At 42.3% G+C, this 26,190-nt stretch overlaps 1 protein-coding gene across 13 annotated transcripts in view; it reads right to left on the minus strand.

Annotated features, from left to right (window-relative positions):
• The window catches only part of CACNA1A (calcium voltage-gated channel subunit alpha1 A), a 1,220,168-nt gene that overhangs the window by 299,826 nt on the left and 894,152 nt on the right, over positions 1-26,190 (minus strand). For all 13 annotated transcript variants that reach the window (XM_085600715.1, XM_085600714.1, XM_085600719.1 and 10 more), the window contains one exon: positions 3,165-3,315. In XM_085600715.1, the coding sequence (XP_085456841.1) occupies positions 3,165-3,315 (151 nt within the window). The remainder of the gene's footprint in view (positions 1-3,164; positions 3,316-26,190) is intronic.

Here is a 26,190-nt window from a genome sequence, read left to right on the forward strand (position 1 = left end):
GAGTCAACCGGAGCAGGAGTAGGTGGAGACGGAGTTTGTATTTGGTAGCCGTCCCACTCTGTCATGAGTGATCTGTCATCCAGTTCACCTTCCTCCCTATCGTCATCCGTGGTGTGAGCGTCCTGAGAGTGATGCGAAGGTACCGGAGAATGTGGTCTGGGCGACCTCAATGCTGATGAAGATTGAGGAACAGGTGTAGGTGGTATAGAAGAAGCTGATTCAGATGGAGGGAAACGGCGATAATAATCGTCCAACATGTATTGAAGATTATTTAGAAGAGCCAAAGGCATTTGGGCCGTAGGAATTGGTTCCGGAGCTGAAGGAACAGTCTCCTGGCAATAATCCTCTTCTTGATCCACATCCTGATCGGAAGGGCTCCTGGCAGTACGAAACCGATCACCCTCATCCGATTCTTCTTCATCCTCTTCATAGTCCAGCAACTGTGCAGGTAACACAAGAGGAACCTTAGAGGAACCTTAGAGGGGGAGGTGTGATTTGGAGAGAGAACCTCCAAAGAAGCCCCACGTCTTTGTAGCAAAGAAGGCGTTGCTGTCGACGGAGGCAACTGTGTAGATGGTGCCGTGGATGATGCAGATGATGTTGTTGGCTTAGACGAAGACCAAACCTGAAGAGCCGTGCATGAAGACAGTTGTAGCATCGACGAGGTGGCCGTCGACGAGGTGGACGACGAAGAAGTGATCGTAGACAAGACAAACCTCGATGACGAGGCGCCCGTCGACGAGGCGCCCATCGACGAGGTAGATCTCACCTCCTTTGTCGACGAGACTGGCTTCACGGAGACGGATACCAGCGTCGATGGCGATGATGCCGACGACACTATCATCTGTGGCTTTGGCGACGAGAAGGTAGCAGTCGACGTCGTCGTCGTGCCGACGGTGGGCTTCGTCGACGAAGACATCGTCGTCGAGCCCGTTTCTGAGGAAAATCTCTGTCAGAAACTTGTTTTGAACTCTGAGACTTCACAGTCTTTCTCGGGGGCGTAGAAGGAAGAGTTTTACTCTTAGAAGGTGGAGGAGCCTTTTTTGAAGTAGAAGGCAGCTCAGCACTCTTAGAGGTGTGCTGTTTTTTCGACACCTTAGCCCTAGAAGATACATCCGTGTCAGCCGTCCTCTTCTTGAGGAAGCAGTCTGGACAGAGGCAATACTACCAACTTCAGATAAGGGATTGTCCTGATCTTTAATCTTCTGTAGCCACAGAAGTAGCTGCCCCTCTCTGTCCCTCAGAGTCTTTTGTGGGAAAGTTCTGCAGATCTTGCAGTCTCTCACCTGGTGGTCAGGATACAAGCAGTAAATGCACTTCTTGTGGGGATCTTCTGAAAACAGTCTGAGCTTCCCATAAGATTCACAAGGTCGAAAGAGAGATTTCTTTGAAGAAGACATCATACAATGAAGAATTCCACAAGAAACCAGAGAAATACTGAGCAGAGGGAGCCTCCCTTCACATGACGTGCGGTAGAACATTTGAGAGCCTGAGCCTCTGAGGAGAACATTCTGGGTGGTGCTGTCACCTGATTGGCTGTAGTTTGGACTATATATAATGACTTGGACGAGTCATGAAAGTGGAGGATTTTTCCTTTTGATTTCTGGCTACTTTACTTCCTGGTTCTAGGTTACCTATGATATGGTTTCTATATGCATATATATCGCTATTTTTATGTACCGTGGGACTCCCACTCCGACGACGGGAAATGATTCAGGCATGTGAATCTATGAAATATACCCCAATACTGGAGAAACCTCTATGTCTCACAGCGGTTTTTCATTGGATGAAAGCCAATCATCTGCGATGCAACTCAGAAAAAACTGAAATGCCTTTGGGGAGAGGGAATGATATCTTCCCCAGTCTATGGTGGCCGGCCAACATTCCCCCCCGAACACAGTAACGGCATCCACCTGGAGGTCAGATTTGACGCAGCCCTGTCTTTCCACCAGCAATCGCTATCTGTGCCAGGTACTTACTTCCTTCTGATCAAATCACCCAAAACGTTTTATGATCTCCTCCCCATCTGCAACAGCCTCTATGCAGGAGCTAATAAATTAGTCCTACATAAACTTCAGATGGTCCAACATGCTGGGGCAAGAATAGTACTAAAATGACCTAGAAAATCATCTGCATCAGCTGCTCTGGAAGCACTTCACTGGTTACCGATCCACAAAAGAATCCTGTTCAAAATCTTGAAAATCGCCTTCAGAACCTTCCACTCCTCAGGCCCCCAGTACCACCGCTCCAGGTTAATTCACTATTCTTCATGCTGCACCCTCAGATCATCCAATGCAAATCTATTAAAACCTCCAGCTTTCAGATGTATCTCAAATAGGGGGGAAATCGTTCGCAGTGTTAGCCACCAAAGCCTGGAACCAACTCCCTAGTAACCTCCGTCTCATTCAATCAGAAATCCTCTTTAGGTAGACCCTGAAAACCTGGATTTTCACTGCCCCGGATGCACTATGTAGAACACTGATCTAAACCCTTTCTTTCCAGCTCTCAATCACCCTGCCCGCCTTTTCAGTCCGCTAAAGTGCCATGATACTCATCGGAGTGACGGTTTGCGCTCTACAAATACCTTCTAACATAACATATATGCTTTGCAACTCTTGGATACCTGTTGTGTTGCTTGAATAACTTGGATGGCTTTATGAGCTCTAAATATCCTGAACCTTCATCCTGTGGTCAGTGTATCCTGAATATCAGTTGTTTGTGTTTGAATAAACCGAATGTTTATCAAATGCTTTTTTTTGGCAGACCCCCTGTGCTTTATCTACACATTAAGGCCCAGATGTACTGCCGTTTTTGGCAGTCACAAAAGGGAAATCAACCTGTTTGTGACTGCAAAAAACTGTGGTGGTATGTGCAAACGCTACTTTGCGAGTCACTGACTCACTGAGGCATGCAATTTGCGACACCATTGGTAATTGCAAACAGTGTTTGAGACACTGTTGCATTTTCAGTTTAGTGAGTCGCAAATTGCGAGTCGCAATTCTGCGAAATTTGTGACTCGCTAAACTGAATGGTCGTACATCTGGCCCTAAATTCGGACAGCTATACATGGTGTCACCATAACAGCAGGTTGCACCATTCATATCTATGGTGCAGTAAGTACCTCTGCATGTCTGTCATTTCAGGATAGAAGAAATCATACTCACCAGAAAGGAACAGAGGAAGATGAAGGAGACAAAGTAAAAATAAGCAAACTCGTTCCCACACTCTGCCTCTCGGATCCCAGATCGAGGGTCACAGGCCTTCCCACTAAGACACGAGAGCATGATGTCATGCCACCCTTCTCCTGTGGCACTCCTGTTTGGGGATGAAAGAAAACAACATTATTTTAGAATGGCCCACTCTGTAACATAAACATTGCCAATATACTTCCTACACCACAATTATGGCAGAATATGTGAACTGCCCTTTCAATAATAACGCCACATTATGTAAACTACCTGCACCCAATAATGGCAGGTTGTGTGTAATGTCTTCTCATTAACAGTGCCATAGTGTGTGTACTGCAACCCCTCTTCAATGGCAGACAGTGTGAAGTGATTGTTGCATAAATATGTTAGTTTATATACATACATACCTTTTGATCAGCACTGTAGTTAAATTGCATTGTTTTCTACAGAGGGGACAGCAAAAGGCACACTTTTGCCCCTACACACAATAATCTATGTATGGCTTATTTTAAACACCACTGGACCTACAATCACACTAAGGAATCTCACCAATAGTAACCTGTACTGAAATGTTCCACTAGGGACATGTTCATAGTGTGGAACACTTCAATATTTGACTAGTAGATTTGCACAAGTGGCTATCCCATGAATCAAATGATTAAACCATGAGTTAGCCATGATTACATTAAAAGTCAGTGAAGTTGTTATGTAAAAATGATATAATACAGATATCTACAACTGGGCTAAAGCCTAAAATCTACAACCCACTCTAATGAGGCAGTTGTTTATTCCCCAGATATTATTTCAATTCAAAATATATTTTCACCCTTAAAGCATACATCCATAGCTACATTATTCCCTTATGGGACCTTCTTTAGGATATATTGGTTTGTATATCAAGGTTATTATGACATGTTACTCCACAAAGACGGTACAACATTTTTAACGCCTGTTCCATAACAATACCAGGTTAAGTGCCACTCCATAAAGATGCACTAATATGTGCACTGTAAACTCTGTAAAATGACACGTTTTATTAACTGCCACTCCAAGGCAATTCCAGGAAGTATGCACTTTTTTATCATAATGTTGGTAGGTTACTTGAACTACCAAGCCACGTTGTACCATAATATAAGCAAAGGATATGTGACTATCTCTCTACTCCAGTGAATGAACATATGTAAAATCAGCTCCTGCATTAGAAACAAAGTTACTTACCTTAATAAATGACATTGATTTACATGCTTGAATTATTGTCTATTATCAGGCTGGGAACCCTTGGTAGTCAATGTTAACATATAAGTGTATATAGACACGCAGTTAACACTGAAAACTCATATAGGCCCTGATTCACAAACAGCCTCTGCATTCGTGGCGGGGTCTCTGCAATGGGAAAATGCAGTGAGCAGATCCCACCACAAGTGCAGAGATCCTACTACGACTGCGGAGCCTCCACCTAGAGTGCAGAAGCTCTTTGCGAACCAGTGCCAATACTATATTTAGTCTCTTCACCTCATTATGTGAGCAGACCTCTGGCCATTCTAGCAGTATGAGGCCTCTGAGATGGGTGGCACTCTGAATAGATTACAGGTGAGTCCATTAAAGATACAAATACAGGAGACCCAAAGTTACATGTCTTTGAGTCTTCTTCTTTTGGAGAGTTTTCTTCTCCAAAATTGGATCATTTATTAACATGCTTGAACTGAGATTAACAAAGCAGCAACAGAAATGAATCTGAGGGTGGGAATGTGGCACACTTTAAGGGAATAGGTTCCAAATCATCGCCTGCCCTAATGTCCACTCTGGATTGCACATCAAGGCAACAGTGCTTCCTAAAGTTGTGAGTTGTTCTCCATGGTACAGTCCTTAGATCACTTTGTGGAATATTTAAACAAAGAAAGCGGTTGTGGTTGCCATGCCCCTAGTTGAGACGGCTTTCACAACACCAAAGGCAAGTCATATAATTATTCAATATAGGCAGGCGAAATAGCTCAAATTATAAAAATCTTTTCATAATCCGAGAGCAGTAGTATATCTACTGGAATATTTTGAAGTATGAAGACGTGAATTTGCCTGCCTTGCCTGGAAGACAAGTTTTGGCTAGGTGAGGCTGAGGGTTCCTTGGCTTGCCTGAAACACACAGTATATTCTGCCCCATCGAAATTGGATTCAATCTCAGCTTTCCATTCATTATATACGGTCTTCAATTTTGAATAAACCATCAAATTCCTCTCAAATTCGTATTGAGAGGGCTACTACACCAAACTTTCCCAGACACCTGGTCTTTCTGGAGACCCTTAAATTGGCAACCCTGACTAAATGAAGAAAATACAGGAGAATCTTTTCCGGTACTGATGACATTGGTTGAACTCTTTGTACAAAGCAACAAACACAAAACTGTTTCATTTCGTTTTATAAGATTTATAAGTCATATTTGTAGACACTGCACTGCAATCTTCCGAGATGTCTAAGTAATGGTGGTTCGAATTCACACCTGACCTCTGTCCATTTTAACATGGTTACCAAAGGTTTGAGAGGAATGTGAGCATTGATAGGAGATGTAGCTCTGTGTAGCAGTATTATCCAGGACATGCTGGAGCTCTCAGAATTAGTCAGCAAGGCTTTAGTTTAATCTCATTTATCACTCTAGGCACCATTGATATTGGAGGGAAAACATAGGCAAAAATTCCCATCAATGCTATTTGAAAAGCATGTCCCCAAGATTCCTGTGAGGGAATCTGCTGGGTAAAAAATGTAAATTCTGATTTCCCTTTTTCATGATACTCTTTCAAGGATCGGCTGAGGATGTCGACCTATTGTTTGCTGACCCCTGAAACATTTACCACCTTCAACGTGATGTTGTGATTGATTACCCATGTGGTGTTTTTAGGAAGTGTGCTGCTCTTGAAAGGAAATGTTCCAGAAATCTATTCACAACTTAAAAATAAGGTTACCCATTGGATAGGATCGAATTCTAACCTGGGCCTCTACATCTATGAAAGGATCAATATGGTAAGAAGAGTGAGCTGGTTGGAGAAAGACAAGAAAAAACTGGCAGGTGACTGTGTTGTGATAAACTTTAATCGGCCCACTGAAGCAGCGCTTGTTTTGGCCACCATCGGCTCCTCTAAAGTCAGCAAACACTCTAATACAGGTGCTTCTGCTAGGCTACTTTTATAGGCCTGAGGTGGTATATTCTGCACTTTGAAAATTTGTTAACCATCAAGGCGATGCACCTCAAAGGGGACCTCCTGCATTTCCCGCACTGAAGACCACCAATAGATACGCTCCTCTGAGTGCTTTAGACGCATGCAATCGACTTGACCATTCTGCATCTCATCATAAATCTGGTGTTTTCTCCCATGAACGCACTCCTTTTGGTCCACTGGTTTGTAACCATAATGATCTTAATTTCTTAAGTTGGAACACTGCTTGTCTTGCTTCCAAATCTAAGGACACATCGTGGCTTTATTTCTTTAAGAACTACCATGTGATTTGCTTGCAAGAAACTTCTGAGACAACTAATTGTTTTTTCTTGGAAGGGCACAACTCTTTTCCCTGCAGTTGAATCGGGTGCTGGAAGGGCCAAAGGAAGCCTAGTAAACGTTATCTCTTTAAATATTAATATGAAGATTAAGGAAATTTGTTCAAGGTCACATATACTTCAGGTATTAAAAATAACCCTCTTTGATTGTATGACGTTAAATTTGTTGAATTTTTTAATGCTAAAACTTGGCCGCAGAAGTTGACCAATCTGCATACACTGGGATCCCCTATTAGTGCACTGGTAGAGTAAAGGGAAGGTCCTTCCAACTTAGTTGTGGCAGGAGTTTTAAAATTCACTTATGTGAGAGTGCCCTTGAGGTACCAAATAAGTTCTCAAGGTGTAAGATTACAGACGGTCTGCATAAGGAACCCACTTATAAGGAGACACAGTTAAATGCTATCTTAAATGATAATAATCTTGTTTTTTTCTAGACAAGCTGGTTAGCTGTCTGTCATTGCAAGTTCATCAAACTTTTATTTGTAGGGGCAGTGCCTCAATAATAAACTATATCTTTGTTTCAGCCTCCCTTTTTAGGTCTCGCCTGATTCAGCGCTTGCGCTGATCTGGCCGAGACATTTTGTAAACAGGCTTTTTCGAAGTGCTGCCGTGGCCTAAAGCTACAGTGCACGTAAACGTGCACGCGCGCCCTCCGTTGCACGCGATCGTAATCGCGATTGCGATCACTTTCACTTTCGCGGCCGCGTCACTTTCGCGGACGCGTTGCCAAAGCTTGTTTAATTATTTTGCGGCGCGAGCCGCTTTCACTTTTGGAGTAAATCACAAAAGGTCGTGATTTTGAAATACTCCTGCTTTAGACATTTTGGGCTTACGGCCGTCGAAGTCAGTCTGAGGCTGGCTAACTGCAAACACACAAGTCTCATGGTATTTTAAAAGCTTTCTAAACATTTGTTGGCTGTCTGCTACTTTTAATGTTTACTGGAATTTGCAGGTCGACGTTTTGGCACGTAACCGTGGGCTCTTTAAGAGTGCTTGCCCCCGCCCCTTTATCCGAAGCGGGCATTGATGCACCGACTTAGGGGAGTCTTAAGGTCTTCTTTCTTCGGGTATGTCTTGGGCTGGTGCCCTTTCACAGTTACACTTTTAAAGTGATCATTCGTAAATAGCCGTTTCACAATGAAAACATGCTTGTTCTGTGGAAAGTACCATTTTATTACACAGGATAGACAGTTCCATAATGTGTGCCAGGTTTTCAGCCCAAACTAGCATATATTTTGTTGGAGTGAAGCCTGACGCCTCAGCGAGCAGTCTTCACCTAATGCCGCAGCTCTTCCTAACTCCCACATGTTCTTGGGAGCGTCCATTCTTCCTCATGATAGTTGCGCGTCTCGAGCTAAAGCTTGCAGTGGGCGATTCGAATCCTGCTTGCACCCGTGTCCCTTTAAAGTCCATATTGCCTTTCTCGGTGTGCGGCCTTGTCCTGCCTTGCGATGCACAACCTTTCAGTCTGGTGTAATGTGGGGGGAACTACACTTGTGACGGTTCTAATACGTCTTTATGCTTTATGGCACAATATTCTCTGAATCACAACACAGACCACTTACATTTTCACAGTTTTCGGCTGGTTTTAAACAATTCTGTTACCGGAATCGTAACTATTGGGATGACTGGAGACCCCTAGAGTGGGTGGGTGGTGGAGCCTCATCAGGAAGATCCAGGTTGGGGAGAGAAGCCCTTTGCAGCGTAGCCAATCCCAGAATCGTGTTCCTGTGCACGGAGCTAACAGGACAGCCACTTCCCCACCCCCACCCCCAGTTCTCCTGGGCTCACTTCCGCCCACCTCCTGCATAGCTCAAACCAAGCTAACGGGCTGCAGAGTCCTGTACAGGGTAATTAAATTTCCCAGTAGATGGCTATCTGTCCCTCTGAAACATGTACTTCAGTGCACTTAATAGCGAGGCTAAAGCCCCACATGGCTTTCAAATTGTTCTTTCCAAGCTCTATGATTTAAGAACAAGCATTTGCAATGCAATAGGTCTCGCATTTACGCGAGTTTGAGCTTTTGTCATTGTAAGTGACAATGCCTTTAATTTATGTTTTGGTTTTTAAAACCTAAATAAAAGACATTATCATTTACAATGCCAATAGCTTAAACTCTCGTAAATGCGAGACCTATTGCATTGCAAATGCTTGTTATGAATATCTCCAATATCCAAATACCTCAAAGCTGTTTTAGTGACCACAACCAGGTCTCCCTATCGTTGAACTGATTGCGACCTTTTATTATGAGACCACAAGGGGAGCTGGGCTAATGGCTTTCAATCAAGGCAGGTGAATAAGTTGGTCTTTGGTAACAACTGAGTGCTTCAGAAAATCATTGTTTACAAGTTGTGCACAGGACTTATCCACCTGTTTATACATTCAAGCTACCAAATAGGAGATTCTATTTGCTTTTGTAAGCATTTCTCAAAATGTGGCAGCCCTAGTTCATCTTCCGGTAGCCACTTGGGCTCCATCTGCACCAAAATGGTTTGACTGAAGTTGTTCTAAGGCATTTCGAAGCTTAAAGAAAGCTCTGAAAGCTACACTTAGAGATGTTGATCCTGTAGTAACTTGATGAGTACCTATAAGTCTGAACTTAGTAGGCGTAAAAAAGCCCTCAGAGACATAGCTTGGAAATATTTAATGCAAGCTAGTAGTTCAAAAATAGTACCACCCTTTAGCATATTATTAGCCAACCATGTTTTGAAAAAGATACTGCTCCTATTCTTTGTTATCATTTTACCACTAGCTAATGGGTTGCTCACTTTGAAAGAATATATAATTGTGTGTCTCCCTCAGGGGTCTACAGGGCAGGGCAGCATGTAGATGGTAGATCGAACCCAGTATTTATGCTAGAGGAAGTTAACCAGGGTATTTTTAAGGAGTTTGCTATATGTCCCCCAAAGTACTGTGCCAATTTTTGTGTACATGAGGAGCTGGAGGTTAATCCTTAATGACCTGTTAGCACTCCGCTCCCTGCTCCATTGGATTAAGGTTTGGACAAGGGCGGAATCAAATTTGAACAAAGTTATTCTTAGGAATTGCATGTTACTCAATTATGCACCTAATATCCCCTGGCTCAATTACATCAAAGAGTTGTTTCAAAGCATGGGGAGGGTTAAGCTATTTTCTAGCCCTGAAGATATGCTAAAGGCTGATTGGAAATGGGTGAGGGATCTTTTTTTAGAACGGAGTACGTTGGGTAGAGAACAGGAGGAATTGTTAAAACCAACAGTATGGGGGTATGTTTCGTTGAATAAGACCCATTAGATTGAGCCTTATTTAGCAATTGTAAAAAATAATACCGAACGTGCTCTGTTCACCAGATTTAGATTAAATCTATTGCATTTATTGCTAGCTTCCCTAGAGGATAGCAATAGATTGGCAAACTAGGTCCTTGCGGCTGTGACAATGCGTCTCCGCAAGACACAATGCATTTTACTATGTTCTGTCGGATTTTTGATGAGCCCTGAATAATCTTTATTGTTCCTTTATTGAAGGCTATGAAAATTTCACAAGTCCGACCTGCTCTCATGTTTTTAGAGCTATCATCTGATGAATATGTTATTTTTAATGTTGCCTAATTTTTAAAAAGCTATCATGAGATTGGGGTATATTCAGAAAGATTGACTGATTTATATATTCTAAATTTATCTTAAGGTTTGCTGATTATTGTAATGTAATTACGACTTTTTAATTGTGCTTTTATGGTTTTAAATGCCGCCGAATAAAGTTTAATTTGATTTGATTACCCATTTCCAAATCCTTTGACTTTCTCAAGACAATACTTTTGATTTGGTTCCTCTCTGCTTGTTGATGTAATGCATAGTAGTTGTGTTGTCCGTGCATACAAATCCTCAAGAGGAAGACGGAAAGTTGCAACTTGTAACTCCAAGAGATTGATATGCCTTCGATACTCTTGAATAGACCACTTTCTGCTGACCGAGGTTTTCCAGGTCTCCAGGTTTCTGGAAGCAACCACCTTCCCACTGTCTCCTGATGTCCCGCTGCCCGCCGAGTGTTTGTTGCCGAGCCGTCCCTGCAACCTACCACTTGCCGCTACTGGTCCTCCGGCGAGGAAGGCGCCGAGGGACCGAGGCGCTGTGCTGGAGCGCAGAGGCTTGGAGACTTGGAGATTGCCCAAAACCCGCCCGATTGCACGAGGGAGGGTGGCAGCGGCAAGCTACTGGTGGCTGGTGCCAGTGCGGGGCGAGAGAGGAGTCGAGACAGCCTCGAGACAGCCTCTACCGACCAGTAGGGGACCGGAGCCCCGCGGCCCCGCTTTCCCGCACTCCTGCACACCCGCAGCCCAACTCTGCTGGTTCCGGAAACTGTGTGGCCGCAATCGGGTCAGCAGCGGCAACAGGGGACAATGGACAAGCTGAACATAAACTCAGTGGGTGCAAGGGAGCAAGGTGTAGCAAGGTGAAGCTCAGCTCAGCTCAGCTCAGTTCACTCTGATACCCAAAAGTTCGATCACCACTATTAGCGACCCCCTGACTCCAGCCTCCCTAACAGTGCCTAACAGTGCCACAGAGCCGCTCATTTCACACCGCAGCAGCAGTCAGGGACGGCAGCTGCAAAAGCCACTCCAGTAAACTAGCAACCGAGCCGCTGTGACGCAACATCGCCTGCTCACAACAAGCAGCTAACAACCAGCAGCACCGACATCATTCCATGAGCGGTAAGCGGTAAAAGAAAGGAGCATCGGGTGGTCACCAGCGAGCTGGGGAAGCCGTGAATGCAGCCGCCTCAAAAAAGTGGAGGGCGAGTGCGAGTGCGCACCAAGGCAGGGTGGTAGAAGGTGGTAGTAGGGGCACAGCCAGGTCAGGGTGAGGCTTGCGGCCCTGAGCTTGACAGCGTCTCCTCCACCCTAGTCCCCCACCCTCGTCCACCTGGAGCAAGATACTCCCCCCAATCATAATACGATACTCATCCAGCCACAAAAGCAGGAGAAGCCACAAGCACAGACTATCAAAATAGACGAAGACCGCACCGGGCAGCAAAATGAGGTCAGGCAGGACAAGGAAAAACCTACCACAACACACAAAGCGGAATAGCAAGTCCAAACCAAACATTAAAGGAATAGCTTCCCTCCAGGCTGGCTCACCCAATCCTTTCCAAAACCAAGGAGCCGCACTTACATCACCTACCTACTCAATCTTTGGCACAATGAATCCAACCGGTAAATTTACTTTTTTAAAGGATCCAGTTGCAGCCATCTACTCAATGCCGGAAAGGTAAACAGCCTCTTAAAACCACTGACGCCGTATAAATCAACCTCCAATCAAAAGGAGGACAAAAAAGATAATACGTTGCACATGACAACGGCTACGCTCATGAATGCTGCACCACACATCATTGAGGAAGAAGAAGCACCACAAACGAGCAAGCGTACAGTGCAAGAGGTCAACAAATCGTTCTGTTTGAGCAACAACACACAAACAATCCAAGCACAAGTACACAAAAAAAACAGAAGTCAGTGCCAATGCGGAATCCCCAGTACGGAGTAAGAGACCAGACACCATCCTAGGGAATGCGAATGCAGGCCAAGCTGAAACAACATCAACATCAATTTGCCAGAGCAGCTCGAATCAACCAGGGCAAGTACACCGTTATTTGCAAACCAATCGGCGACTTAATGCACAGGATAGATGCAAGAGCCCACAATAACTCGAACGCTACCTGCGAAGCAGAAAAACCCCAAAATTAATCCACGCCGAGACAACAGACAAAGCAAATCAATTAAAATGAAGACGCCTGCAACACAGACGAATTTAGTGACCCCCTAGATGGAGTCCCAATCAATACTGAACAACAAGGAGATACCAAAGGCAATAAGAACAACATCCAAACCCTTAAAACAAACAATGAACACATCAACATCAATGCCTCAACCAGGGGATCAAAAAATATTAGAAGATACATCAAGCTCCCCAGTACAGGCTACACCTAGCGCAAAAAATCAAACAAACAAGAACATCGAACAAATAAACAATAAGAAACCTAGCAATCAAGCAACAAAACTACAGAGAGACACAAAGGCCCAGCACACAAAATCAACTTATAACAGCTCAGTACCAGGAATGGGATCGTCAGACAAAAACCCAATAGAGGGTCATCAAAGGAAAAATCTGACGTTGGTATCAACAGACAAACAGCAAACAATAATTGACATATCAAGTTCATCTGAACAGCTAGAACAAGATAACTCAGAACTAACCTTCAAAACACATCATAAAAATAAATTCAACACTGAACAGAGGACCCACATGGACAACGCAGCTGACAAAAACAATACATGTTACCTGCCAAGTAACGACACAGAGTGGAACCACCAGGTACATAACAATATCACTGAACATCTACTGGAGCTGAAACAGGAATCAGAAAACAACCTGGAAGTCCTTTCAAATTTACATGCTGTCCTGGTTAAAACACTGCAAACCTCAATCAGCACCCTCAACATGCAGTCAGACAAACTCGACATCCAAATAAATCTAATGAATGTAATTGCGGAATACATCTCAGGTATAAACATTAAACTTGACACCATGATGGGTCTATTAACAGTTCCCAACAAAGAGGTAAAAGGAACGCATGCATAAGCACCAATCTGTACTTGTTGTTTCAATTTGGAAAAACTAAGGGAACTACCAACTATACTAACAAGTATTCTTCATGAATGTAAACGTGCAAATTGTCCCCTCAAAAATAATACAGCAAACGGCAAAAACCCTAAGACCGGAGAAAGAAATTCCCAAAACATTGCCTCACATAACACCGAAAATAATATAGCACACAGCAAAGAGCCAAAGACCGGAGAAAGAAGTTCCCAAAACATTGCTTAACACAACACAGAACAGATCATCCTGCTGCCAACTTGAAAGAAGTCAAAAGCGGGGGAATCAAGTGGGGATTCATTCTTGGCAGATTCTCCTGCATAGGAACTAGCTATTAGTACACATGCCTCACGACCTCAAGCGATTCAACAAACATATAAACAAACAAATCAAACAAATAATCCCCCCCAGCTCTAACGAAAAGACAAAAAAAACGAGCCAGGAAAGCGAGAAATCATTTGCATGCGAATAAAAAATCAAAAACACAGATATTGGATAACTACCCAATCTTTAATTCCAATGACGGTAAACAGCGATTATCAGTAACGTCAGGACATCAAAAACACAAGGAGGAAGACGAGGCAAGCCGCTCAGACCAGTCGGAGTCAACTGAATCATCATACCCATTGCAAAGGGCTTCGCCAGCACCAAACAGCCCAGCATCAACAAACGGGAGCTTTGAGAGTGGTGACCTTCAATTAACCAGAATAAATAAAGAAGAACCCAAATCCGGTGTGAGCAGCTTAGGACGCCAAGAGGCCACTGAAAGCAAAATAAAAAATTCCGCGAGACCAGCAAAACTCCGGCAGAGAATGATCTCAATCTCACAAGAAAATGGCCTTCCTTCAACCAGAAAAAATAAAGAAGAATCCAAACCTAGTGTGAGCAGATTGGGATGTCCAAGGGACATGGCAAATAAAACTAATAATGCTAAAGGACCCGCAAGCCTCGAGCAGAGATTGACCCTACGCTCACAAGAAAATGACCGCCCTCACAGGAACCTAGGCTCCATCTTACAAGTCCATAACAGCGGCAACAGAGGAGATAGGCAAGTTATCTCGAGGACAGATCAGCTACTAGAAAACTTTAGGAGAGATCAGCTACTGATTAACATAGAAACGCAGAGTGACTACGCGAACTGGAATGAACCAGAAGAACTGGGAAGAAACCAAAGGCCCCAGGAGGCGACATCATCTCACCTGCAAAAAAAGAGCTTAAATTAAACTCAACAAACAGGATTCTTTTCATACCACACTACTCCTCACAAGGCCCCCAAGACTTCTTAAACAGAGGGAACATCATGCGCCTTATGGCAGTTATCCCAACATTACAGTACCTAACATCCACAGATTTAATAGCAATAGAATTCATCAATCCCGGAAAAAATACAGGAAAGGAAAACACCTTAGCAACTTGTAAGACTGAAGAAATAGTAACAGACATCTTAAAAGAAACCACAAAATTTGAAGACTGGGAAATATCGCTTTGTATCCCAGCAATAAAGCGTTATACGTCACCTTTCCTATTGTTAAGCACACCCCCAACCAATAACCCAACTACAAGCATAGTCCCCTCGGTACTGCGAGGTGCAAAAGGTGCAGACGGTATAAATTCACAACAACAGAATCAGCAAAAAACAATGTACCAAAGATCATACCCGCTTGGCCGGAAAGGAGAATGACGCGCTAGCACCTTATGCACATTAGAGCCCTCCCCAATCAAAATTTTGTCTTGGAACATCGCAGGAGCAAAGGGAAGCCTACAGGAAAAAGGGACTACTGAGAACTGGGACAGTTATGAAGTAATTGCACTCCGAAAAACATGGTTAACAGCCCCAGTTGCGGTCCCAGGCAGGATTGTTCACCACGTGAATGCAATACGAACACGGCAATATGGAAGACCTAAGGGGGGCCTTGCCATCTACATCTTTACATCATTAAAAATCTCCTCAATTCAGTTGTCAATAACCACACCCATCATGCAAATAATAAAAATGGAGCTGGGCCCACATTCAGGGGTAAGCACCATCATCTTAATCAATATCTACACACAACCGTAACCAAAGACAAAAAAAGATCGATTAAAAAAACTCATTGCCACGATTTGCGAAATTTCGCTTTGAACAGCCAACTTGGGAAATCATTCTTACGTGAGACTTCAACTCAAACTTACTGTATACCCAAGAAGAGGAAGATAACATCACCGCAGCAAACGCAATCTGGGCAGCAGAAACGCAATCCTATCTCAACCTGAAACGTAAGGACAAAGTAGGACAGCAACTCATAATGGACCTCGAACACCTAGGTATGCATACATTAAATGGGAGAATAAAACAGGACAGACCCGCCACATGCACGTACAATGGCCCTCGCTCAAGCTCAGTTTTGGATTACAGATTACACAATACTAACCCTCCCGCTCCTAGGGCAAATAAAAAGATTTCAGATCAAATGTTCCACTGATAGCGATCACTCGGCCCAGCACATTTGAACTTAAAACGACATTTCATAAACACATAGAAGCCCCAGTAGTGGAGGGGAATACATCAACAATCAATCTGAAGCGTCTGTGGTGGACAAGTACCACACTACCGCACATAGCCTCAAAGGCTAAAAATCTAATGATAATCCTCGAGTCACAAAATAACATGACGATTGAAACATGGACTAAGTTTCTGGCAAGTTTACCACAAGCAGGAGCATCCACTAAACAGTCAAATAAAAAGTGGACAGATTACAACAGTCATCTACGTCAAACGGCACGAATCTCAAGGAAACAACTGAGAAAGGCACTTAGGACTGCTCACCATCAAAGTCCATCGTCAAAAGCATGGGAGTAAGTACGTCTATTGATGAAAAAATACAAAAAACAAATCTGGATCAACAAAAAAACTCAACACAATAACTTTTGGACAAAGTTATTACACAACACAAAGAAACCAGACGCTAGAGCTTTTTGGGACCAGGTGAATTCCATGAACAGAACTTCAAAAGTCATAAACACGACCTGTGTTACCGGGCCAGCCTGGGTACAACATCTGATCTCCACATTTTCGATAAATTCGTTGACCAGTCGAACCTCGATGCAATTACTACAAAGGAAGAGCAAAAAGCAGTAATGCCCCTAAATGACCACAGTATTAGGAAAGACAAGTTCTCTATAATCACCAAAGTAGCAGGAAAAGGCACACAGCAGTCTGAGGACACACCACAATAAAACTCTCTCCATTCCGAAGTAGAAATTTTACAAATTATAAGAAAAAGTCGGCTCGACAGCGCACCGGGCCCGGACGGTGTACCACAGGCAATTTACAAACAAGATCCCAACTATTGGGCAAGTAAGATGCACAGTCTGTTCCAGCTAATCGGCACATCCAGTCGCATCTCAGAGAGCTGGAGAGGTGCAATAATTAATCCAATATACAAAGGAGGGGAGCGCACAGACCCCGCAAATTATCGTCTGATTGCGTTAATAGAGGCAGAGGCCAAATATTATGCATCCTTGATCTTAACAGACCGGATAAGTTCGTCCGACGAGAACAAAAAAATCCCTCTCATCCAGTCGGGCTTTCGACGAGGTACTGGTACAATCACAAATGCACTAGCAATAGGGCTAATTGCCGATAAAAGTCTACGACAGCGACAAGTACTTCATCTATGCTTCGTGGATTTTAAGGCGTCATTTGAGCGTGTCAGCAGACGTACACTGTGGGCTGAAATGAAGCAGCAGGGTCTACCAACTCAATCCTGAATCCAATTATGGATCTCTATACCGACACCTGGATGCAGGTCAAATTCGCCGACGGCCAGAGGCTCACCAGGAAGATTTGCACCAATGAGGGTCTAAACCAAGGATGTGTCTTGGCCCCACATTTGTTCAACCTATTTATGGCGGATTTAACACCAAGGCTGGACAGGGTCAACTCACATCCACCACGTCTGGGCATATTGCAATTAACACACCTGTCCTAAGTAGACAATGTTGTCCTCCTAAGCCACACGAGAATTGGTTTGCAACGATCAATTCACGAATTAGCCGACTTCGCTAAAACAAACTTGATGGAAATAACTACAACAAAGACAAAGGTCATGATCATAACGCATAGACTACCTAAACAAATGACATTTACAATTAACAACGCAAAGTTAGAAGTGGTTAACAGCTACAAATATCTTGGGATATATTTGGATCAAAGGTTTTCATTCTCCACGCATTACGAGACCATACAAAAAAAGGGTAACACTCAACTTTTTGCATTTTGCAGTTTATCTAAATCGTTAAAAGGTCCACTGTTCACCCCACTACTGGCAGTCATCAAAGCAAAATTACTCCCAACCATCGCCTATGGAAGCGTGGTCCATCACGGACATAAAGCAGCAATTCTGGACAACATCCAAACGCGTGTGTACAAAAGAATATTTTGTTTGCCACGTGACGCCTCACCAGCTCAGGTACGTCTAGAGTTTGACCTACAGCAACAACAACTGCATAGAAGGTAATCAAAATCTGGTATGCAATTTGGCTTACTCGTGGTCTGGAAATCAATTATGCGCTCTGGGATGCCTTGCAAAACGACCCAAAATCACACTACGCAAAGTATTTAGACACCTCATTGCAAATAACCAGGATGGCAGACTTCTGGCACCGGAAACTACCTTTGACATAATTCCAGCTGATAATGAAAAAGGCGGCAAAAACGCACTCACTAACGGAAGACAAAGCAACGCTAAGTCGACGTGCTCACGCATGGATGGTATTACACTCCTACACCAAGCTCGAGCCAGCGTCATACCTAGGCCTCGCCTTGTCCCCTCATCTAAAAACCAAGTTCTTGGAACTGCGCATGGGGAAATTGCCCTCCAATGCCGATCTTCCCAACTGGAAGTCCCAGGGCTCAAAAGCATGCAGCCTATGTGGGTCACCAATACAGGACCTCACACATCTAATATGTATCTGCTGAGGAGACATTTTAATGAAAGAGGTATCCGCACTTGCAGATCCGCAATACTAAGAAGTCTGGACTCAAAGGACCCGCAATTAACCTGACAACTGATAACATTTCTAACCTGTTTCGAGAACTTTATGAAGCAATGATACAGGCCACAAACATCATTTAGTTGCTTCTCCCTGTCTTTTAAGAGTTATAACATTGTAAATAGAAATAATGAATCAAATTTTAATGTATTACACATATGTGGTGTACCAGTTGTTTATACTCACTCTTCCTTCGCTTTTTTTAATAACAAACAAATTGGGGTATTTTTAACATGTAGAAAAAATGGATCTTATGTATCGGAATATTGTGATGGTTTTAACTAACAATACAATAAACAATTTTTCACATTTCACATTCACTTTCTGCTGACATTTAAAACCTGAAGATGAGCTCCCCAACCTGCTAGGGAGGGATCGGTGGTCATTGTATAAGGTGGGGTGGGATGGAGGGAATGTAAACCTCTCCACAAATTATCTTTCTTTGTCCATCAGGGTATCGACTCCTTCACCTTCTTTACCTCTTGAGAGTGTTGTCGAAGGATCCCAGGTCTTTAGTCTATTGCTTGTCTAGTTCCTCTTGGAATGGAATGGTCAGATTCACAGCCGACAATTTGGAATCAACGTGATAGGGGGTTGACATCATCCTTGGGAAATACTTGTATATATGAACCAAGGTAGGTTCTCTTTTCAGAAGCTTGTGAGTTAGTATAGAAATGTTTAGTACTCTTTCCTTTGTAGAAAAAACCTTGCCCTATTCTGTGATGAAGATCACTCCCAGAAAGGCAATTTTATTTTTTTACAGTTAGGGAGTATTTTTATTCTGTTAAGAGTCAACCCTATAGAATTGAAGAGCTGAAGAAAGGTTCTTTTAGATTCTCTTGCAGCTTGAAAAGATCGGGCATTGATCAGCCAATTATCCAGGAAAGGGAACATCTGATGGCCCAATTTTCTGACATAGGCTGCTACTGGAGCCATACATTTGGTGGAGATGCATGGGGTGGATTTCAGGCTGAATTGTAGGACTTTTAACTGGTAATGGCAACTGCCCACTTTGAATCTTGAGTATTTTCTGTGCCCAGGATAAATGGGTATGTGAAAGAATGCACCTTGTTCAACAGCTGGAGTATTTCCTGAAGAGTTATAATTTGATTGTTTCTTTAAGAACTTGTTTAGTTCTCTTAGATCTACTATAGGTCTCCATTGGCATGTTTGTTTTAGTGTGAGGAAAAGAAATTATTAGAAACTTATATTTCATTGGGAATAGGGCACAATCTCTACTGCTCCCTTTTGAAGTAGTTGTTTTATCTCCAGTCGTAACTAAGAGAGGTGTTGGATTAATAATCTTAGAGGTAGATTTGTGGGTGGTATGGACAGAAATTCTATGGTGTACCCTTCAGAACCAATCTAGGACCCAGTGGTCCAATGTGCAGACCTCCAATTGCTGTAAATGTTGGATATTCTTTTACCTACTGGTAGGAAGGGGCTTGTGACTGGCTCCAAGGGAATAGCACTGATGTCTGGAAGAGTTTTGTGACCATTGTTTAATTGCCATCTTTTTCTGTGGTGCTTGCCTGGAGTAGGCAGATGATTGAAGCTGCCTATATTGCTGAGAGCCGTACTGCTGACAGTAGCCCTGTGAACTGGCTGGATAGCGGTAGGGCTTAAATTCTCTCTTTATGAGAATTGACCTCTCCCTCAAGCCCCTGATAGTTCTGAGATCCTCCTTGTTACAGAATACCTAATGACCTTGCTGTGTCTGTATCCATCTTGATGGATTGTAAGGCATAGACTAAGTACTTACCAAATAATGTCTCTCCATCGTAAGACATATCTGTAATACTTGTCTGTATCCAAGGCCGAAAGGATGTTGCCTTGAGCCATCACTGATGTCTGAGAACTACTGCTCCTGCTAGTTTTCGGAAGCCTGTGGTGGCTATAGCCATTGCCATGTCTATAATTTCAGAAGATGCCCTTTCTCCTTCTTGGTTTATGAATTTTGCTTCTTTTATCATCTGGAAGATGCTCTAGGATGGAATTTAACTCTGATCACATTTGGTGATCATATCTACCCATTAAGGCCAGATCATTTGAGGCTCTGACAGCTGTAGCTGCCATAGCTGAGAAGTGTTTTTCAACATTGTCTAGTCTCCTTCCTTCTTTATAAGGGGGTGTTGAGCAAGGAGGAGTCATATTTTTGGATCTTTTTTGAGCTGCCTGAATGCCTAACAAGTCGTGCATCAGGCAGCTTATGAGACATGCAACAGAATTCTTTTGAGCCCTGTGTTTTTTGTCGAGTCGAGGAACGATCGCCACCATCACTGCAGGATTTTTCACAATCTTTAATCCCTCTGCTCATATATAGCTAATAATTCATATTGATCTGAACGACTTTCTTGCTTTTTCCTTCATGCCATATAAGAAAAATTCCATAGGCTTGATAGGCAAGAAAAGGTCAAAACTTTTTGATGCTCTTTCGAGCAATTTGTTGAATCTGCCCCATCTCATCTGGAGGAGATTTCACTAGAGGAGGTGTAGGTGGAGTAGGAAAGGAATCAATATAATCCTCACATTTGTTTCCTTTATCCATTGGAGGATCATCTGGGCTTTCTCCCTCCTCCTGACCATCATTATCATAATCAGAACACATGTCGTCATAAAATGGCTGTTCTGTAGGTCTTGTTGGTTCCATGATTGCAGCAGGTTGTCTTGGACTGGAGGGCAATGGAATGATCCTAGGAGTGCGAGGTGTTGAAGAGCGAGGTTAAAGTTGCACCTTTGATGATTTGGCTTCTTCAGGGAAATGCTTATAATAATCTGCCTAATCACAAAAGGGTATGGTAGCTTCTGAGGACAGACAAGCAAGTGTTTCCTATTTGGGTAAACAAATCAGTGTCCAAAGTAGAGACGTCACAGAACTACTGTCAGAACATAACAGAAGACCATTCTTATGGAAGAAGAAGCCTCAGCATCAACAACCTCTCCCCACCCTAGAAGGACAGTGCCGCCAGGTCGGACTCGACCTCTGGACAGAATCTGACAGGGAAAGTTCGTAGAGGAAAACTGCTGGACAAAGGTGGGATCCAGATCAATTAATAATACCTTATGGTTCCTCGGTATATCACTTTCATACTGGGGACCTCAAGTATATCTAAAAAATGAGTTGAGACTGTATTTTTTAGATCAATGTTTCAACCCGTCTCTCTAAGCCAACATGTTTCTGCCCTAACGTTTACTCTTAGCAGGTCTAGGGCATTCTTCAAGGCTGGTGATCCAAAACTTACTCAGGCTGCCTAATTGCAGAGTTATATATATTAATAACCAAAGAAACCCAGGTGAGTCCTACCACAGTGTGGATTTAGGTGTATTAACCGATTGAGGCAAGTTACAAGAGAATGAAGAAAAATGTATTCAGAAAATTTGGACTTCCCTATATGAACATATATTTACATTTGACATTATGCTGTGGACATGCAGGTGACATTACACAGCACGTCACTGCAAAACAACACACGTGATAGGTGAACTAGCACATGCATATACGACGCACATGCACTAAAAACATCTGAATTCAGTAATTTCATATGAAGGTGTAAATGCTTCCTAAAAGACACAAGGCTGTCCTTTACCCTAGAATTTAGGGGATACCGCCATCCTGGTCTGGAAGGTCTCCCCTAATGTGTTAATAATATAATGCTCTGCTTACATTAAGCATAGGTCTTTAACAAGCACTCTTGAAACTTGTATCATTTATTCATCCTGGTATTGATATTCTCCTTCTACCGGATCAAATCCATGCTGTTCTTGAAGAAACTCTATATCCCTACTTGAGTGAGCAGAGGGTTGCCCAGCAAATATGTAGGATTTTTCATATAATAATCGTCATCCTCCTCATCTTATTATTTTTGTTGCAGATTTATATAGTGCAAACTCGACCTGAAGGTAATGGAGCGCTTTACATGAGCACCAGTTACGTTACACAAGGACACATTCATATTTTGGTAGGCGCAGGGAGATGAAGTGATTTGCCTAGAATCACAGGATGGTGAGCCAACGCCAAGGATCAAACACGGTTCCCCAGCTCCAAAGTCAGCAGCTCTAGCCATAAGGCTACATCCTCTCCCATTGATTGACATTTGATGTGTATCTGTGTAGGACTGGGGGCAATTCCGGATGATTCATTGTCATCTGAATCTTCGAAGTCTAGTAAGTGCCTAGGTACAAGCAGGGATACCTTACCAGGTGGTGTGTGTTACAGAAGTAGTGGTACCATAATGCCTGTATCTGAAATAGAGACAGGTTTTGAAAGTACCGTTGATGAGTTAAGTATTGGTAGTTTTGTCATCAACAAAGTTCTAAGTGTCACTGACGATTTCTCCATCAATGTTCTGGCAGTTGTCATCGATGATCTTGTTGTTGACGCAGTCGACGTTATGCTCTTTGATGAGGTTCTCTACATTGTTGTTGTTGTTCTTGATGCCGTAATAGCCGTCGGGGGTGTCATCTACAAAATAAGGTAAGTGCAGTGGACAACCCAATATACCCTTGAGGGCTCGGGCAAATATGAATAAACAGGTATGTTCTAAGTAGCTCACTGCCTAAAATCTAGATCCTTTGTTTACCGCTGACACAATAATTGATTGAATATATGTTTGATCTTAGATTAAGACGGGAGCTTTTTGACAATCAACTGAATTTCTTTGACTACAATATACTGATTAGTTACGAATTTAGGACGTCCCGCTTGATTTTCAGTGGATAAAATAACCCGCAGTGATTTGAGGTATGTCTTCATTGATTAATATACTTCAGTCTCTCAATATCTGGATAAGCTCGTTCCTATTATGAACTAGAAATACCAAGATTAATATGTTTATTCATTATTGATATCTCCTGATCACCTTCTTGGGCTCACAACATTAGAAGAAGTGCAAACACATCTCATGTTACGTATTTACAAGTCGTATCAACTTTAGCACAAAGATTAGATCAAATAATGACTAGATTTCATTATTTTCTTCTATTTTTGCAAACAAAGACACGTTAATGTTCTGGTGCCCTCATTTCAGTTAAATACTACAATATTCTTGGCAGGACTAAGCTAAATATCCTGACTATTTGCACTGGGATAGTGTCAAGATACTAAGATATATATACCTTGAGGTCTGGAATAGATTGAAAATGTTTCTTAACACCCTCTATAAATGTTGCCCCCATAAAAAGCCATAGGGACAACATTTAAGATCAATACGATGAGGATAAGAAAAAATGGACTACCGTTGCTTATAAAGACTAACCTACATTTTATATGTCTGACAACAATGATCAAAAAGCACAACTGATAAATGAGTTTAAATGATTTATGGTGTTAGGCTGACGCTTTTCATTATTTATTATGACTCATTTTGGATCATTGCTTTGTTTATTCATTTATGTAAAACAAGTTTGTTTTTCAATAGGAATGCGAAATAATTGTGACTACAAGTCTAGAGTAATATCCTAGATGCATGATTAAGAATATCACTAAGGAAACGACATATACTTTTTGGAGGAAAAGTATCGTTATTTAGGGTGTTGATTTTTCGTTAATTAAGACAATGTTCTTTTATTTTATTAGGGGTCAACCTTGTAAATAAAATTGTCCTGAGGATGGTCTTGGTAAAGAAAACCTAAAGACCGAAACGTCGACAATCACACTGTTTTCCAGAGAAATGGCTATATATTGTTGTGAAAAAGTGTTGGATCAATTTGAAAGTGAAGGCATCAAATATTGAAATATTTCCTTTCACTGTATTTAATTGTTGTAATTTGAAGTACCCTTTTTTGAACTAGAAATATAAATTCAATTTTTATATATACACCCGCTTGTTTCTCCTCTTTTTGGTTTATTGAATTTATTGTATTCAGGTTAATATGTGATGATTCACTCACACCTTATTCAATCCTGATTCTGACAAACTAAGCTGATTTAAGTATTGAAAAAGTGATAATTAATAAATTTGTAGGTATATAACTGCCCTACCTTTAATTAAGAATCGAAATTATACAAATTATTTACCAAACAAATCCCTTGAAGGCACCTTTCTACCTGTTTATTCATCTACAAAATGGCTGCTGTTTTCATCGTCAGTGGAGTCGTTGATGCTAATTTTGTCTTTGATTTTTATTTAGGCTTTACCTTCAAGGATGGCGTTGATGCTCTGCTTCAGATGTTGAAGATTGAAGTTTTGGATAAGGCTTTTAAGAACCTGTGTCTTTTTCTCTCCTATCTTTAGAAGATTCACTCTCTGAATGTCTTTTATGAACCTTTTTGAAGTATCATGCTGCTCTCCTGAAGAGGCAATGTCCTTAGCTTTAGACTTCTGGAGCCACCGAAGATGTCTAGCTTCCATGTCCCTGAGGGTTTTGGCAGAGAAGATGCTGCAAACTTGCACTCATTGGGTTTATGGTCTGGATGTAGGCAGTAGATGTGGGGTTCTTCCAAGTATAAATGTATCTTACTACAAGATCCACAAGGTTTGAAAATACCTTTTTTAGGATTGTTAGACATGAATCCTGTCCGAAAACCTCACCCAGAGGTGAAACAGAAGCTGTTTTAGAGTAATGAATGTCAATCACAGGCCAACAATAGGCAAAATGCCTCTCTTGAGAAATAAAATGAGCATAGGTCAGAGAAACTCCTTTCACACAATGTGCAGTAAGAATGTCTGAGGTAAGGTGGCCCTTGAGGGGAGATATGTTGACTGTGCTGTGCTTTAATGGGTTGAAGTTTGGTTCTTTTCTAATGATGTGAATAGGCTAACAAAAATGCCTCTCCCAGTTGCTTAAGTTTACGCTTTGTATTGCTTTTCATTAATAATACAGTGAACTCTGGCCTCAACGGCCGATATGATTCAAGCATTTGAATCTATGAAAGACACAATAATAGAGAAGTAGCCCAATCGGTCCATCCAGAATGCTTTTCCTGGAGACCTCTGAAAGGCCATCTGCTGGCACTTAGTACCCACTGATGCTTGCCTGAAATTCTCTGGTGAGTGCATCTTTGTTGACGTACTCTGTTCCTGGGTCAATCTTTTTCTAAGTCATCTATGTTGTATCTTACTGAGCTTACCAAGACAACTGAAGAGATCTTACTCCACCTTGTTTCAGGATATATATCTTTGTTGTGTTGTCTATTCACACCATTATTTGAGCACTCTTTACTTTTGGAAGCAATTGAGAGCTTGCCTGATTTTTCTGAGTTCAAGCAGACTGATGTGTAATTCTATCTCTAATCCAAAAACATAGCGTGCTGACAAAGGTTCTGCATATGAGTTCCTCACCCCATCAGAGAGGGGAATAGCAGGTGATGATTTCTGGCCTTTGAAAGTATTCTCTGTGTCCGTCCACCATCACAAGACTTCCCTTACAGCTGAATAACTGAAATTGCACCTTCCCTAGATTTATCGTAGGGAACTGGATTTGAACTATTTTTGAATATTCCACATTTGTGGATACAGTGTCAGAAGTAGGATGCAATACGTCATGCTTCCTAATAAAGCTTTGCCTGTCCCGGTGGCTGTTAATGCTAGAGAATGAAAATGAGCTGCTAGGCAAATCAACTTTGACCTCTCTCCAATGAAGGGAATATTCCCAGTTTTTTGGTACGAATGCTAGTACACATAAACTCATTATTCCGTCATGGATGGTGTACAGATTTCATGGCAATTGCAACACCTAGAGATGGCGTTAACTGAATGATTTATTTGAATGTTTGGTGGGTGTTACTGAACAGCACTGTTCTAATAAGCGATTTGACAAACCAAAGCTAGACTTTACAGCCTTTCTTTTTTTTATAGAA

Source organism: Triturus cristatus, chromosome 4_2 (assembly GCF_964204655.1).
Source record: "Triturus cristatus chromosome 4_2, aTriCri1.1, whole genome shotgun sequence".
Taxonomy (NCBI): domain Eukaryota; kingdom Metazoa; phylum Chordata; class Amphibia; order Caudata; family Salamandridae; genus Triturus; species Triturus cristatus.